This window comes from Ahaetulla prasina, chromosome 1 (assembly GCF_028640845.1).
Source record: "Ahaetulla prasina isolate Xishuangbanna chromosome 1, ASM2864084v1, whole genome shotgun sequence".
NCBI classification, from domain to species: Eukaryota; Metazoa; Chordata; class Lepidosauria; order Squamata; family Colubridae; genus Ahaetulla; species Ahaetulla prasina.
In genome coordinates, this window is record NC_080539.1 from 199391585 (window position 1) to 199409842 (window position 18258).

Sequence of the window (18258 nt, forward strand, 5' to 3'; positions counted from 1 at the left end):
TCTAGATAGACAGTTTCATCCAGGTGCCGGGGAAATTGACATGCCACCACACTCTCTACAACCTTCGCTGGGCGAGGTTGAGACCGGACGATAATTACCTAAGACAGCTGGGTCCAGGGAAGGCTTCTTGAGGAGGGGCCTCACCACCGCCTCTTTCAAGACGGCCGGAAAGACCCCCTCCAACAAAGAAGCATTCGTAATCTCCTGGAGCCAGCCTCGTGTCACCTCCTGAGTGGCCAGTACCAACCAGGAGGGGCACGGGTCCAGTAAACACGTTCAACCTACCCAGCAACCTGTCCATGTCCTCGGGAGCCACAGGGTCAAACTCATCCCAAACAATCTCAACAAGACCGCTCTCCGACGTCCCACCTGGATCCACCCAATTTTGGTCCAGACCGTCCCGAAGCTGAACGATTTTATCGTATAGATAACCGTTAAACTCCTCAGCGCGTCCCTGCAGCGGGTCATCCCGCTCCCCCTGGTGAAGAAGGGAACGAGTCACCCGAAACAGGGCGGCCGGGCGGTTATCTGCTGATGCAATGAGGGAGGAGACGTAGCAACGTCTCGCTTCCCTCAGTGCCACTAGGTAGGTCCTATTATAGGACCTAACTAGTGTCCGATCAGCCTCCGAACGGCTGGACCTCCAGGAATTCTCTAGGCGTCTTCTCCGGCGTTTCATCCCCCTCAGCTCCTCGGAGAACCAAGGAGCTGGTTGGGATCTACGCCGGGTCAGAGGCCGCAAAGGCCGCAACTAGTTCCTCAGCCGTGCCGTGAGCCAGACCCTCAGGAAACGGCCCAAGCTCCATCCGGAACCTCTCCGGGTCCATCAGGCGCCTGGGACGGAACCAACGTATTGGTTCCGTCTCCCTGCGGTGTTGAGTGGCGGTCAGAAAGTCCAGGCGAAGGAGAGAGTGATCTGACCATGACCAAGGTTCAATGACTACATCCCTCAAGTCCAGATCCTTCAACCACTGACCAGAGATAAAAATCAAGTCCAGTGTGCCTCCCCCAATGTGGGTGGGGCCATCAACTACTTGGGTCAGGTCCAAGGCCGTCATGGAAGCCGTGAACTCCCGAGCTGCTGTCGATGATGTACCGGAAGATGGCAAGTTGAAGTCCCCCATGACTAAAAGTCTGGGGGTCTCCACTGCCACCCCAGCAAGCACCTCCAGGAGCTCGGGCAGGGCAGCTGTCACGCAGCAAGGAGCCAGGTACGCGACAAACAAGCCCATCTGACACCTATGACCCCACCTCACAAAGAGGGATTCACACCCGGCAATCTGAGGTACAGTGGTCTCCCTCGGCTCTAGACTCTCTCTAATAACAACCGCCACCCCCCCACCCCTACCCTGAGCCCTCGGCTGATGGAATGCACGGAAACCCGGTGGGCACATTTCCACAAGGGGCATGCCCCCTTCCGTGCCCAACCAGGTTTCCGTAACGCCTATAAGATAGGCGTTAATGTTAGAGACAAGGGGACCACTACACTTAACTCTGTGCTTCAAGGTATTATATGGCACACATGTATCTACCATCTGGACGAAAAATCTGCAACAACTGTATTTGTCCTATTTTCTTTGATGGGCATTTTTGCCTGAGTTTTTTGTATCAGGCATTCTTAGATTTGTAATGCCATTAAGAAAATGAAAGTATAAATAAGTAAATAAGATGTTAACATTCCTTTTTTGTATAGGGTAGCAATAATTTAGTTTTGTGAGGATTTTTTAGTTTTCAACCAGAGCAAGTATTTAGCTGCATCACAATTAGGCTAACACATACCACAATCTTGCACTGGCTTTCTGTTGCACAATTCTTCATAAATTATGTCTGCCTTCTTTGTAAAATCACAATCATTTTCTTCTTGATAATACATTTCAGATTTATTTATAACGGGGATATTCTCCTTTTTGTTTTGATCATGCATACAAGCAAAATAAGTTTTTCTGCTTGGCTTTGATGTCGAACCTTCTTTTTCATTTATTGCTTCATTAGAAATTTCAGCATCTTTTAGGGAACATGAAGTTATTCTCTGAATACTGAAAGTTCTTCCTTCCTCTTCAGATGCCTTATGTGGAATATTTTCATCATATAATTTTTGATTGTGTAATTTCTGTTTCATATACATTTTTTTCTCATTACGAGAGCCTGGATATATAATATACGTCTTCCGGCTAGCTTTTGCAAAAATTCTTCTTTTGTCACTTTGCAAAATCTTTGAAACATCTAAAGCATCTGTAGATCCTTCTGCTGTCATATTGTGTTTGCAAGTAACTTCTTTGCTACTGCATCCACATTTTACAGTGGTTCTTTGACCATGTTTTGTTTGGCAGTCATATCTGCATTCCTCTGAGCCGAGTCTTCTCAAATTTCTTAAATGCTGCATGCTTTCTATTTCATAATAGTTTGATTTGTTGATTTTGGAAATATCAGGATAACTTTTATTTATGTTTAAATTTTCTTGTTTATCCATTATGGAGTTTGCCAATGGTAGCAAACTTTCCATTTTACGATCTTGTAATAAAGTAGGAAGTATAGTAGATACTTCCAAATTTTCAGCTGGATTCTTTCTAATTACTTCCTCTACTGTTTCAGACATTATTTTTTCCTCTTTTTCTGGCTCTAAAATATTAGTAGTTTGTGGTTGACACTTGAGATCTATTAAATGCAGGTGCTTGTAATTTTTGTTGATGTCTTTATTATCTTCTTTAACATCATCTTCATTGGCATTTTTCAGTTCCACTTCCCAGGATGTTGTCTTTTCAAACAATTCTACTTTTAGTGGTAATTTTTTCTTTGATTTAATGGTTTGGATGGTTTTTGAAACATTTTGATTACTTTTTTTTGGTTCATTGCTATTTTTTTTAATGTGCTTTTTTGTACTTGCAAATGTTACTTTTCTTAGATTTCCTGAAATTTTGTCAGCTTTAACCTTATTAAATTTCTTATCTCTAGATTTAATTATAACTATTTCACCCAATTCACTCGTAGTTAATTCCATATCAGTATCATATATAGTTTTCTCTGATTTTTGACTTTTTATTAAATCTTCTTTGTTCATGTAAACAAGCTTACTGCTAGGTTGGGAAGTCAATTCATTATGTGAAGCACCATTTGGGTCTCTCTGATTACCGATATCATTATTGCAAACTCTGGCCATGCAAAGATGCAATATACAGTTACTATCTCTTTTGGTACCAAAATTGTTTAAAATAGGGTGAATACTTGAAATGCCCGTTTCTTTCTTTCTTTCACTTATATATCCATGGATTGGAAAGGGATTATTATGTCCTTTTGACTGACTTTCATATTCATCTGCAGATGATGCATAATCTAGAGTGGTATTATTAGAGATTTGTTTCATATGAGACTGTTTTTCTGAAAAGCAAAATTAAGAAAACTATTTAAAATATACAAGTTTTATTTTAATATTTATAACATTGGCTTTATACTGCTATTAAACAAATGAAATCTTCTTTCAGTACTAATCACAATGCAATATTTGACTGACTTGTAGACCTTTACAGAAGTATTCATTAGGACTTTAAAATGATTATGAAGAAGTGCTCTGGATATTCTGCTGGCACGTTATCTCTCTGGTATTCATTAGTTTACTGTTCAGTCACTTTTAATGAAAAAAATCATTTTTTCATTGAAAATCTCAAGTAGTTTGAAACAAGAATTTGCAGTTATTTTAAAATTGCATTAACTTAAGTGAGTCAATTCTGAATGCTGAATGCTGAATGGTACAACTGAATGCACCATTTACTACACCAAGCAAGAAGAAGACCTTCTGCGCACAAATTCCAATCATGCTTTTTATAATTTTGTAAACAATAAACTTAAAGAATCAAGATCCATCCCACCACTAAAAGAATCTAACGGCAAATAATGTAATGATGAAACAGTTAAAGCAAACCTCTTTAACACATTCTTTGGCTCAGTCTTTGTTAACAGTGATGGCTCATATCCGACATTCCCCAATCGTACCAACAATGAGTACAATGACTTAACACATATAGACTTCACAGAAGATAATGTTGAAAAAGCTCTTCGCAAACTGAAACCATCTTTATCTATTGGGCCTGATGGACTATATACTTCTTAAAAAACTTTCCACTAATATAGTAGAACCCTTAGCATAATCTTTGAAAAAGCTTTCATGACTAGTTCCCTTCCCAAACTTTGGTCTCTAGCCACAGTCATCCCTATCTTCAAAAAAGGAGATCCCAGCCTAGTTGAAAATTACAGACCAATCTCTCTATGCTGCGTCACCTGCAAAGTAATGGAATCTATCATCAACCAATCCATTACCCTCCACCTAAAAACAAACAACCTACTCTCTAATAAACAATTTGGTTTCAGAAAAAAATTATCATGTAACTTACAAGAAAGTAAGTTACTTACTTGGCAAGAAAGTAGGGGCAGTCAACACAGGTTATGTAGATAGTAAACACAAGATCAATCCAAATGGACTCAAATGTCTATACACCAATGCACAGAGTATGAGGAATAAACAGGGTGAATTAGAAATCCAAGTAAATGAGGGTAGATATGATATTGTTGCCATTACGGAAACTTGGTGGGATGAAACTGACAAATGGAACATACAGCTAGAGGGATATAAATTATTTAAAAGAAATAGACCAAATAAAAGAGGAGGTGGAGTTGCACTATATATAAGAAATAATTACATCTCTACAGAAATAGAGCACAACAATGATGAAAATCATCTTGAATGTATTTGGGTCAATATAAAAGGGGTGAAAAACGATATTGCCATAGGTCTATACTATAGGCCACCCAACCAAACAGAGGAAGTAGATGAACTTTTTGCTAGTCAGCTAACTAAGGTATGTAGGAAGCACATCACAGTAGTAATGGGGGATTTTAACTACCCTGACATCAACTGGGAAACAAACTCTGCACCAAGTGGAAGATCCAACAGGTTCCTAACAAACCTAGCAGACAACTTTGTTTCCCAAAAAATAGAGAAGGCGACAAGGGGATCAGTTATATTGGACTTAATTCTCACTAACAGAGATGAAATGATAGAAGGTGTTGAAGCTACAGGAACCTTGGGGGCAAGTGACCACGCAATATTGGAATTCGACATTAAGCAAATACAAGTAGTAGAACAAAGTCAAACTAGAGTCTTCCAACATGTTAAAAACAAGAAAAAAGTCAAGGAAACAATTGGCCCATTGCTGGGAGAAAGTGGCAAGAAGATGACAAGCAACAGGGAGAAAGCAGATCTACTTAACTCATTTTTTGCATCTGTCTTTACACAAAAGGAAAAAACAATCCAACCTATCAAAAACAGCACTACAAAAAACAGATTAGAAACACAAGTTAAAATAGGGAAGAAAATGGTAAGTGAACACCTGTCTACACTAGACGAGTTCAAATCACCAGGACCGGATGGATTACACCCCAAGGTTCTGAAGGAACTGGCAGACGAGATCTCAGAACCACTGAACTATATCTTTCAAAGATCCTGGAGCACAGGGGAGCTGCCAGAGGACTGGAAAAGAGCTGATGTAGTTCCCATCTTCAAAAAGGAAAAGAACAGATCCAGGAAACTACAGACCTATCAGTCTGACCTCAATACCGGGAAGATTCTGGAAAAGATAATCAAGCAACGAATCACCGAACACCTAGAAGCAAACAAAGTAATAACCAAAAGCCAACATGGGTTTGTCAAAACAGATCATGCCAGACTAATCTTATCGCATTCTTTGACAAAATGACAAAATTAGTAGACCAGAGGAATGCTGTCGATATAATTTACTTGGACTTCAGTAAAGCATTTGATAAAGTAGACCATAACCTACTACTAGATAAAGTAGAAAATGTGGGTTAGACAGCACCACCACCAGATGGATTCAGAATTGGCTGACCAACCGACTCAACGTGTAGTCCTCAACGGAACTACATCCACATGGAGGGAAGTATGCAGTGGAGTACCCCAAGGCTCTGTTTTAGGCCCAGTACTCTTCAACATCTTCATCAATGACTTGGACGAGGGATAGATGGGGAACTCATCAAATTTGCAGATGACACCAAGCTGGCAGGAATAGCCAACACTCCAGAAGATAGGCTCAAGTTACAGAAAGATCTTGACAGACTTGAACATTGGGCGCTATCTAACAAAATGAAATTCAACAGTGAAAAAAGTAAGGTTCTACATTTAGGCCAAAAAAACAAAATGCACCAGTACCGTATATGTGGTACCTTGCTCAATAGTAGTACCTGTGAGAGGGATCTTGGAGTCCTAGTGGATAACCATTTAGATATGAGCCAGCAGTGTGCAGCAGCTGTTAAAAAAGCCAACACAGTTCTGGGCTGCATAAACAGAGGGATAGAATCAAGATCACGTGAAGTGTTAGTGCCACTTTATAATGCCTTGGTAAGGCCACACTTGGAATATTGCATCCAGTTTTGGTCGCCACGATGTAAAAAAGATGTTGAGACTCTAGAAAGAGTGCAGAGAAGAGCAACAAAGATGATTAGGGGACTGGAGGATAAAACATATGAAGAACGGTTGCAGGAACTGGGTATGTCTAGTTTAACAAAAAGAAGGACTAGGGGAGACATGATAGCTGTGTTCCAATATCTTAGGGGCTGCCACAAAGAAGAGGGAGTCAGGCTGTTCACCAAAGCACCTGAGGGTAGAACAAGAAGCAATGGGTGGAAACTGGTCAAAGAAAGAAGCAACTTAGAACTAAGGAGAAATTTCCTGACAGTTAGAACAATTAATAAGTGGAACGACTTGCCTTCAGAAGTTGTGAATGCTCCAACACTGGAAATTTTTAAGAAAATGTTGGATAACCATCTGACTGAGATGGTATAGGGTTTCCTGCCTGGGCAGGGGGTTGGACTAGAAGGCCTCCAAGGTCCCTTCCAACTCTGATGTTATGTTATGTTATGTTACAACTTCTCCAATGCAAAAACATATGGATTACTAATCTTGATCAAGGCAAAGCAATAGATGCAATCTACATAGACTTCTGCAAAGCTTTTGACTCAGTAGTACATGATAAACTTCTCCTGAAACTAAAATCCTACGGCATTTCAGGACCTCTTCACAATTGGATAACTGCTTTCCTGTCAAACAGACAACAAGTGGTCAAAATTGGCAATGCTCTATCAAATCCTGTTCCTGTCAAAAGTGGCGTTCCTCAAGGCAGCGTTCTTGGACCAACACTCTTCATACTATACATAAATGATCTCTGTGACCTTATCTCAAGTTATTGTGTTCTCTTTTCTGACAATGTCAAACTAACACCACCAACAATATTACTACCCTTCAAAAAGACCATGACTTTGTATCCGATTGGTCTAAAACTTGGCAACTGCAAATCTCAACCAGCAAATGCTCAGTCTTACATATTGGAAAAAAGAACCCAAACACTAAGTACAAGCTTGATGGACATTACCTTACAGATGACCCCCACCCTGTTAAAGACCTTGGAGTTTTTGTATCAAATGATCTAAGTGCCAAAGCCCACTGCAACTACATCGCAAAAAAGGCTCTAAGAGTTGTAAACCTAATTTTGCATAGCTTCTTTTCCAAAAATACTACACTACTAACCAGAGCATACAAAACATTTGCTAGACTTATTTTTGAATACAGCTCACCTGTCTGGAACCCATACCACATCTCTGACATTAATACAATTGAAGGCATCCAGAAATATTTTGCAAGAAGAGTTCTCCACTCCTCTGAAAACAACAAAATTCCTTATACCACCAGACTTGAAATCCTGGGATTAGAAAACTTAGAACTCCACCGCCTCCGACAAGACCTGTGTTTAACACACAGAATCATCTATTGCAATGTCCTTCCTGTTAAAGACTACTTCAGCTTCAATCACAATAATACAAGAGCAAACAACAGATTTAAACTTAATGTTAACCGCTTCAATCTTGATTGCAGAAAATATGACTTTTGTAACAGAGTTGTTAACGCTTGGAACACACTACCTGACTCTGTGGTCTCTTCTCAAAATCCCAAAAACTTCAACCAAAAACTGTCTACTATTGACCTCACCCCATTCCTAAGAGGACTATAAGGGGCGTGCATAAGAGCACAAAAGTGCCTACCGTTTCTGTCCTATTGTTTCCTTTCATTATATCAAATTATTTTATTTTTATTTATTTATTTTGTCACAACAGTATATACAAGCAGAAGCATGAAAATAACTATATAATATATAAGCATATATATAAGCATAAGTATGTAATAACTATATTAATTGGATATAACTCTCCAATTCATACATGCAGCAGACTGACACCCATCATGAAGATGTAGCACGACCACGAACGCGAAGCCAAACAACAGCTATGCAGCTCACCAACTCAAATCCCCCTGCATCTCAGACCAACCTGAGCACAACCAAGCCCCCCCCAAACAGAACACACCCCCATCCAATCAGAGCACAGCCAACCCCACCATCCAATCAGAGCACAGCCAACCCCACCATCCAATCAGAGCACAGCCAACCCCACCATCCAATCAGAACACAGCCAAGCTCCCAACCAATCAATTCAAACCCCCACTAGCAGTTAAAAGGAAGAAACAGCTGCGATCATACATTTCTCCTAGAAGCACGAAGCTGTAAACACCTAGCCTGAAGATGACGAATGAGATTTCGTCGAAACGTCGCCAAGACACTTCTAATTTTATGCGGGAGAAAACCCGAATAACCAAAGACCTACATACAAACACCCGCGAAAACCTCAGAAAACACACACACACACACACACACACACACAGTTATTGCATACTTTTGCTTATATATATGCTTATATGATGTGTTGTTGTTTTATTTGATGCTTGTGTATACTGTTGTGACAAAATAAAATAAAAAATTCCTAAAAGCACCACATTTTTTCCAATGATTTTTCTGTCTAAAAAAAGTCTATTTTAATATATTTGTTAAAAATGCCAATTGAATGATTATCAGGGCTTCTCTGAAGATTACATTTGAATCAGTATTCTCTTGTATAACTTCCTTTTCACCAACTATCAATTGTTTTCCTTATATGAGGATTTTTATTTCCTTTCCCTTTAACATTTCTCTGTTTTTTGGCTTCTGAATTAGCTAGCTGACAGAGTAAATTCCAAATGTTGAACTATTCTATAACATGTATTATCTTTCATTATTGTCTTTGTTCTGAGTTCTTGAGGTGAGGTCTGCTTTCTTCCCAAACATCATCTCATGGTGGACTTTTGGAGCATTGAGAATTTTAATTCTATTTATCAATTGTCCAGTCTCTCTCAGAAAATCACATCTGAGTTGTGTGATGATAATTTGGGATGAATTAGGATCTCTCTGTCTCTCTTTCAGCACAATATATTAGATTATATCCTGCTCCACTGCATAAAAAATAATACAATATACCTTCTGGAAATGTATTTGTAGCAAATTCTGTTTCCATTGTATTTATTTCGCTTGGTTGTGGCATTTGCTTAGGGTATAATATCTGCATGTTCATATGATCTGCTGTAACTTGTTTTGAGAGTAAAGATATCTGCTTAAAAGGGCCATGTGTGTCACATAGAAACAAGTTCCCTTTCCCCCCTCCATCACTTTCTACATTATGAGGAGTGATCAAATTTTGCTCAGTAGGTCTGAAAGAAAAAGGAAAAGAAGAGAATTATTAAGAATGAATAATATTCATTAATATAAGCATTTTAAAAACAAAATGAATTTTGATTGTATGATAAACTTTGTTTATACCTTAAAAAAGGAACAAAATAAAGGCTCATAATTTAAATAGTAGTGTAAGACTATTTGAGCCAGAATACAAAAGTATTTGATTAACAGAAAAATTGTGCTAGCAAAATAAAAACACATGATAATTTCATAAATTTTCTGATGTGAAAATAACTCATATTTTGGTTATGCAATTCGAGAGTGCACATATTTTTTTCTGAGTATAAAAATAACCTCTGAAACTGTTTCTGAAGTAGCCCTTCACAGTTGGTTGAATTGGCAAATTTTCCTATTTTCATTTTTTTCTAGTTTAATATTTGAACTCAAATATTACCTTATTTGATTTTTTGAAAGCTTGGATTCATGACCAGAATTGCTGCACTGAGCATCATCCATTGTTACAGGTTTTGGAATACACTATTCAAAGAAAAATATGTTAGCATACTCCTCATATTCCAAGTTTTTCATGACTTGGAATTCTGGAACATGTGGCTCTTGCAATATGGAACATCTGCACCAGGGGTGAAATCTAAAAATTTTCCCTACAGGTTCTGTGGGCATGGCTTAATTGGTGGGCATGGCTTAGTGGTCAGATGACTGGGTGGGCGTGGCCAATAACAATAAATAATAAAATAATAAACAAAGTATACAAAACAATAAGAGGTACCAAAAACCAACTTTCACACTTTACACACACACAACACAGCACAACTGACTCACACACAATGTAAAAGCAGCTGCACTTCACCCAAAATGGCCCCTGCAACAGCAGGAACCTCACACAGCCACAAAAAGCTCAAAAACCAACTTTCACACTTTACACACACACAACACAACTGACACACACACACAAACACACACAAAATGCCACATACAGCTTTGTGAGATTTTGTGTGTTTGTGTAGTTAGAGTGAAACACTACAGAAACACATCAAATCTCAGAAAGCTGCACAAATATTTTTTTTTATTATTTTTATTTATTTATATTTTTTAGATCAGGGTCTCCAACCTTAGTCACTTTAAGGTTTGTGGACTTCAACTCCCAGAGTTCCTCAGCCAACAAAGCTGACTGAGGAACTCTGGGAGTTGGAAGTTCATAAGCCTTAAAGTGACTAAGGTTGGAGACCCCCGTTTTAGATAAAAGCAGCTAAATTTAAAACTTCCTTAACTTTAAATTGCTGTCTAAAAAAACCCCAACTCCTTAAAAAAAACCAATTAACTATTTTTTAAAGCTCCCCCCATTTACTTACCAATTGGAGGTGGGCAGATTGAGTTGCTCACCGAGGAAATGGGTTGCAGGCAGATTCAGTTGCTAGCTGATGCAACTGATTGCAGCACAGAAAGCCCGAAAGGAGCAGTAATTAGATAAGTGGGGAGGAGGCGATTGGGTGGGCATGGGTGGGGGCTGTTGTAAGAGGTTGTTAAAAAATGATTTTAAAAGCCTGTGATGATCAGGAAACTCATCTGGGATCGCCAGAGGAAAAAAACGATTTTAAAAGCTCCTCTGATGATCCCAGCTGAAGTTGCCTGATCGCAGCCCAGAATCTCTTAAAAAGATTGTTTTAACAATCTCTTCAGCTGAAGGGCTTGTAGGAAGCATGTTTTTTAAGGTTCTGGTGATCAGGCAACTCAACTGGGATCGCCAGAGGAGCCTTTTAAAACCTTTTGTTTTTACAACCTCTTCGGCCGAGGCTGAAGAAAAGATGCTTTTAAAAGTAAAAAAACCCTCAAACCTCTGATGATGGCGCGGCTCAGTTGGGGCAGGGGTGGGGCCAGGGATTTTTGCTACCAGTTCTCTGAACTACCAGCCACCATCGCTACCGGATCAGGCGAGCCGGTCCGAACCGGGAGCATTTTACCCCTGATCTGCACCTCGTATCTATTACTCCAACTTATTTTTTGCCATTTTTATGGTTAGATGGGGAGACAAAACTGCAGTTACCCCTTCATTCTCTGAGAAAATACCATTTTGATTAAAGAAGCGTGAACAGATTATGATAAAGGCTGCCTTTTTTCTTCATTTGAAGCTGGTTTTTAATTTTTCTAACTAAAATATTTTATTAAAAGTTTTAATTTTTAACGTGAAAAGTCAAAAGGTGCAAGAGGTCCTGGAGCCTGTGAACAGTAGGCACATTCTGTATATTGCAAGTAGTCCACATTTAGTCTTGGATAGTGAAGCATTCACAACTTTGAAGCATCTTTCTCAGTTGAATGGTTTGCTTAATGACCATGTCATTTAGTGACCATTTCACCAGAATCAATTGCAGTTGCTAAATATAAACCCTGGTGGTGCAGTTGTTAGAATGCAGTATTGCAGGCTTTTTCTGCCCACAATCTGGAATTTGATCCTGATGAGCTCATTGATTCAGCCTTCCATCCTTCTGAGGTTGGTGAAATGAGGACCCAGATTGTTGGGGGCGATATGCTGACATTGTAAACAACTTAGAAAGAGCTGTAAAGCACTAGGGAGTAATATATAAGTCTACGTATTATTGCTATTGCTATAAGGTTCAAATATTTGCAGCTGTTGGCTGGAACAGCGGCCCCCAACCTTTTGGGCACCGGGGACTGGTTCCGTGGAGAGAGTTTTTTCCACAGACCAAGGGTGTGTGGTTTTCGTGTGCTGCCTGCATCCTGCAAATGGAACCTTGCTTGTTTGCCCAGCCCAGTTTCTGGCATGCCGCGAACTGGTGCCAGAACAGGGGTTGGGGACCCCTGCTCCTGTCTGTTTCATAAGGCTGTTATGCTGTATAGGGCAGCGGTCCTGAACCTTTGCGGCTTGGGGGCCTGGCTGAGGGGGGAGAACGGAACCGGGCCATGCAAAGAATGGGCCGGGACAGGACGCATGTGTAGCTTGACTCTCATGAATGGCAGCAGGGTACACATGCACACACATCTCGACTGCAAGTTCAGCTGTGCATAAATGTGCATGCGTGCTGGCCCACCACTCACATCGAAGTGCATGCATGCACATGCGTCAGCCTACCATTTGTGTGAGTTGAGTTGTGTGTGTGTGAGACACCTGCAGCCCAGTTGCGAATAGGTCACAGCCTGGTAGTGGGCCGTGGCGCAGGGGTTGGTGACCCCTGGACTTGGAAATATAAAGCACATAACATACTCATATGCACAGTGCTTATCTATAAAAATGCTTATTTTACCAAAACATAGATCAAAATAAAAGTCATGTATACACATTGCACATTTATAACAGAAACTTCATTTTGAAGTATTAAAATATTTAATTCATATACATTATTTTATAAATAATTTTATATTAAAATATACTATTTTGCACTACTGCATCCCCCAGAAATAAGGATAGCACTATCTCTCTTACAGGTCTGGAAAGCTTTGAAAACCTGGCTTTGATCCCAGGCTTGGGGTTGATGTTTGTTATTTGTTTAATGGCCCTTATTTTGTTATGTGGATATTAGACTAGAGCATGTTAATCTGGGCTGTTTCTGTTGATTTAAATTTTTTTAGTTGTTTTTAGGTCTCTTTTATTTTTGTGCACTTTCCAAGTCCACTAGAGATGGAGAATCAATGATTTTAAATAAACAATAAATGTAGATCTGAACTTATGTCTATATACATATTTCAGGTAGATAGAATGCTGATAATTTTTTATTCACTACTTTTTTCTTGTATTTTCACCATATCTCAGAGTAATGTCTAAATATATATGGGGGGAATATTAAAATTAAGATTCGTAATGACGAGTTACAAAGACAGATGTAATAGTGATCCTGCTTAGATTTGTGATATATTGTTGATATATAGCGTTGCTCCCATATAACACCCATCCTGCGCGGCCTGCACTGGCTGCCGGTAGCCTTCCGGGTGCAATTCAAGGTGTTGGTGACCACCTTTAAAGCGCTCCATGGCTTAGGACTGGGATATTTGCGAGATCGCCTTCTGCCACCGATTGCCTCCCAACGACATGTGCGCTCCCACAGAGCAGGCCTCCTCAGGGTGCTGTCAACCAAACAATGTAGGTTGGCGGCCCCCAGGGGGAGGGCCTTCTCTGTGGCAGCATCGGCCCTATGGAACGAGCTACCTCCGGGGTTACGTCAACTCCCCGACCTCCGGGCCTTCAAACGTGAACTGAAGACCTTATTATTTCACCGATCGGGACTAGCCTAAGAAATATTTTAGCGAAATTTTAAATGGGTTTTAAATTGGTCTTTGACCGTTTTAGTGATTTGGCCATTAAATATCTGGTTTTAATTGTTTTTAAATATTGTTATTTATTAGATTTATATTCGCATTGGTGTGTCTATTTTAATATGGCTGTAAACCGCCCTGAGTCCTTCGGGAGATGGTGCGGTATAGAAATGTAATTATAAATAAATAAATAAATAAATAAATAAATAAATAAATAAATAAATGTGGTAATAGTCATACAGCTGGCACATACCTCAGAAAAGGTGCTTAATTCAATTGCGGTTAAAATCTTATTATTCATGACTGCTTGAATTTCTTTTAGACTTTTGTTCTGTGTATTAAAAAATAAATATATATATACATATTATATATAATATGTTGTTATTTATACAGCCAAAGTAAGTAAGAAAAAAAGGTGGTTTAAAATTTTTTTCTTAACATTAAGACAAAGAAAGAGGCAGTATTGAAACATATGTGATCTAGGAAAGCATAATAAATCTATGTTCATAGAGCCATAGAGGTTCACTGGTGATTTTGAGGCAGGGAAAAAAGAGAGAACACAGTTCCGGGAAAAGAGAAAGAAACTCAAAATAACCTTCCTCTGATTCTATTTGATATAAGAGGAGATAGAGGGAAACTCTGGAAGGCTTTGAAAATTCTGTAATTAAAACCTAAAATAATTAAATAGTTTCCTATAATTCTTGTGTTGTGTATCCCTGATTTAACCTATGTTGAAGGGCTGACAAAGAATGAATATAATGTATGCCACCTTCAGCTTCTATACAAAAGACAATACAAATCTAATAATTAAATAAATCCAACAGGTCAGATTCTTAGGACATTCAAGGAATTGCAAAGAAAAATTAAATTGCCCTGTGAACATTTTACTGAAATAAGCTGTTCCATTAATAGGAAGGAATAATTGGGTATTTTCTGTAATTTTTATTTTCCTAAGTAGTGAATCAAAAATCACACCATTTTTTTTAGAATGTACCAGATAACTTAGCTTTTGGCGAAGTAAGATATTCTGCAAGTTCAGCCCATCCAATTCTTTTTGTAATAACAACTTTCCATTTTTCAGCCACCGAGACTTTTCTTTTTCTGTACTAAGGGCCATGGCCAATGCCTTATTATTACATTTCAAAGAATTTTTAAAAAGTGAGGAGTTGCCTGAATAAAATGAAAAGAAAAAATAAGGGTATGTTCATACTGCTACTACTTCCAGTCCATAAATCTTCAGTAGTTTGAATGATAATAATATAACCATATCTTTTTTCTATACTTACTATACTGTCATATTGCTGGAGAGTAGAATATAAAGTGGGAAATATTAAATAGTCTGACTTTACAGCCTAGGAAACCAGAATGAAGCCAGAGAATGACTTATTAATCAATGACTTTCTGCAATCAAATTATTTTTTTTCACTACTAAAACAGCCTTCTAACAACCAAAACGATGCAATGATATCACCAGATGGTGTGCACAGAAATCAAACTGACTACAATATATTATTGGTAGAAGTAAATGAAAGAACCCAGTTATAATAGCAAAGGTATAGGCAGGGGCTGACTGGAACAGATCACAAATAACTCATATGAGTTCTAAATTAAGCTAAAGTAGAAGAACAAAACTAATCAACATTCATAGTATGATCTTGAGTATATCCTATCATTTTCAAAGAGTACATGAGGAATTGCATTGAAATCCTGAACCTCACTGATAGGGAATCAGAGGAACTGTAGAATGAAATTGAAATTGTTGTTAAGAATGAATGTTGAACTTTAAAAAAATGATGAAACAGAAGGAAGAATTGGATATTAGAATAGATGATAGAAATTGTCAAAATAAAAGAAACTAAAGCCAAGAAAGAAAGAAAGAAAGAAAGAAAGAAAGAAAGAAAGAAAGAAAGAAAGAAAGAAAGAAAGAAAGAAAGAACCACTGAACTATATCTTTCAAAGATCCTGGAGCACAGGGGAGCTGCCAGAGGACTGGAAAAGAGCTGATGTAGTTCCCATCTTCAAAAAAGGAAAAAAAAAACAGATCCAGGAAACTACAGACCTATCAACCTGACCTCAATACCGGGAAAGATTCTGGAAAAGATAATCAAGCAATGAATCAGCAAACACCTAGAAGCAAACCAAGTAATAACCAAAAGCCAACATGGGTTTGTCAAAAACAGATCATGCCAGACTAATCTAATTGCATTCTTTGACAAAGTGACAAAATTAGTAGACCAGAGGAATGCTGTCGATATAATTTACTTGGACTTCAGTAAAGCATTTGATAAAGTAGACCATAACCTACTACTAGATAAAGTAGAAAAATGTGGGTTAGACAGCACCACCACCAGATGGATTCATAACTGGCTGACCAACCGCACTCACCGTGTAGTCCTCAATGGAACTACATCCACATGGAGGGAAGTATGCAGTGGAGTACCCCAAGGCTCTGTTTTAGTCCCAGTACTCTTCAACATCTTCATCAATGACTTGGACAAGGGGATATATGGGGAACTCATCAAATTTGCAGATGACACTAAGCTGGCAGGAAGAGTCAACACTCCAAAAGATAGGCTCAAGATACAGAAGGATCTTGACAGACTTGAACATTGGGCACTAACTAACAAAATGAAATTCAACAGTGAAAAAAGTAAAGTTCTACATTTAGGCCAAAAAAACCAAAATGCACAGGTACCCTATATGTGGTACCTTGCTCAATAGTAGTACCTGTGAGAGGGATCTTGGGGTCCTAGTGGACAACCATTTAGATATGAGCCAGCAGTGTGCAGCAGCTGCTAAAAAAGCCAACACAGTTCTGGGCTGCATAAACAGAGGGATAGAATCAAGATCACATGAAGTGTTAATGCCACTTTATAATGCCTTGGTAAGGCCACACTTGGAATACTTCATTCAGTTTTGGTTGCCGCGATGTAAAAAAGATGCTGAGACTCTAGAAAGAGTGCAGAGAAGAGCAACAAAGATGATTAGGGGACTGGAGGCTAGAACATATGAAAAACGGTTGCAGGAACTGGGTATGTCTAGTTTAATAAAAAGAAGGACTGGGGAGACATGATAGCAGTGTTCCAATATCTCAGGGGTTGCCACAAAGAAGAGGGAGATGGGCTGTTCTACAAAGCACCTGAGGGTAGAACAAGAAGCAATGGGTGGAAACTGATCAAGGAAAGAAGCAACTTAGAACTAAGGAGAAATTCCCTGACAGTTAGAACAATTAATAAGTGGAACGACTTGCCTGCAGAAGTTGTGAATGCTCCAACACTGGAAATTTTTAAGAAAATGTTGGATAACCATCTGTCTGAGATGGTGTAGAGTTTCTTGCCTGGGCAGGGGGTTGGACTAGAAGGCCTCCAAGGTCCCTTCCAACTCTGTTATTGTTATTGTTATATCTCATGGAAGAATAAAGTATTTTAGGAAGCTGTTATATAAAAAAAGAAATATTACAATAATATGTGTAAAGACAGTGAAGATAGAAACAGACCAAAAGATGTCCTAACTCAGGAGATCCAATCTTAAATTGGTACACTAAAGGATACCAGTGCATAGATATCATTGATGGTGAAACAGACTGGTTGCAAATCAACAAAGGAATGGGAAAAGGCTGTATATTTATTTATTCAACATATATGATGAATATATATTGAGGGAAGTTAAATTGGAAGAAGATGACTGTGGTTTTAAAACTGGAGTAAGAAAAATCAATTACCTGCGCTGTGTTGATTTCACTATTATGATAGTTGAAAATGCAGATTATTTGGGATTTCTAATATTGAAAGACACAGAGTACAATAAAATATAGGACTAAATTTAGTACAAACTAATTACAGTTCATCAACCAACCTTAGAACTGACAATGAAGATATTGACTATATGAATATAATATTATTTGATTTGATATTGAAGTGACTCATTTAAAAGATTATGAGTATTAAGATCAACTGTCAACAGTAAGGGAACCACAATTAAGAAACATACTGCATACTAACATTTGATAGAGTAATTATAAAGGACTTAGAAAAGATTTGGATCCATAAAGATTAGAATTGTGCAGGCAATGATTTTCCTTATGACTCTCTATAGAAGTTAAAGTAGGATTTGAAGAAGGTAGAAAGTGTGCTTTTGAACTTTCATGGTGGTGAATACCATGAATAAAAAAGAAAAGAAATGGATCACTGAACAATTAATAAGTGGAACGACTTGCCTGCAGAAGTTGTGAATGCTCCAACACTGGAAATTTTTAAGAAAATGTTGGAGAACCATCTGTCTGAGATGGTGTAGGGTTTCCTGCCTGGGCAGGGGGTTGGACTAGAAGGCCTCCAAGGTCCCTTCCAACTCTGTTATTGTTATTGTTATATCT

General features: G+C 38.6%; 2 protein-coding genes across 7 annotated transcripts in view; one reads left to right on the forward strand and one right to left on the reverse strand.

Moving 5' to 3' along the window:
- Nucleotides 1-18258, forward strand: part of KCTD18 (potassium channel tetramerization domain containing 18) — a 60336-nt gene that overhangs the window by 24996 nt on the left and 17082 nt on the right. The gene's annotated exons all lie outside the window — the stretch shown is intronic.
- LOC131200577 (shugoshin 2-like) overlaps nt 1-18258 on the reverse strand; it is a 34823-nt gene that overhangs the window by 8059 nt on the left and 8506 nt on the right. For 2 of the 5 annotated variants that reach the window (XM_058187582.1, XM_058187552.1), the window contains exons 1-4: nt 14140-17770; nt 10057-10139; nt 9408-9637; nt 1780-3375 (exon numbers count right to left, since the gene is read on the reverse strand). In XM_058187582.1, the coding sequence (XP_058043565.1) occupies nt 1780-3375; nt 9408-9637; nt 10057-10139; nt 14140-14187 (1957 nt within the window). In that variant the 5' untranslated portion in view covers nt 14188-17770. Of the gene's footprint in view, nt 1-1779; nt 3376-9407; nt 9638-10056; nt 10140-14139; nt 17771-18258 lie in introns of those variants that run through there. The other 3 variants (XM_058187561.1, XM_058187572.1, XM_058187591.1) reach the window with 3 other exon arrangements.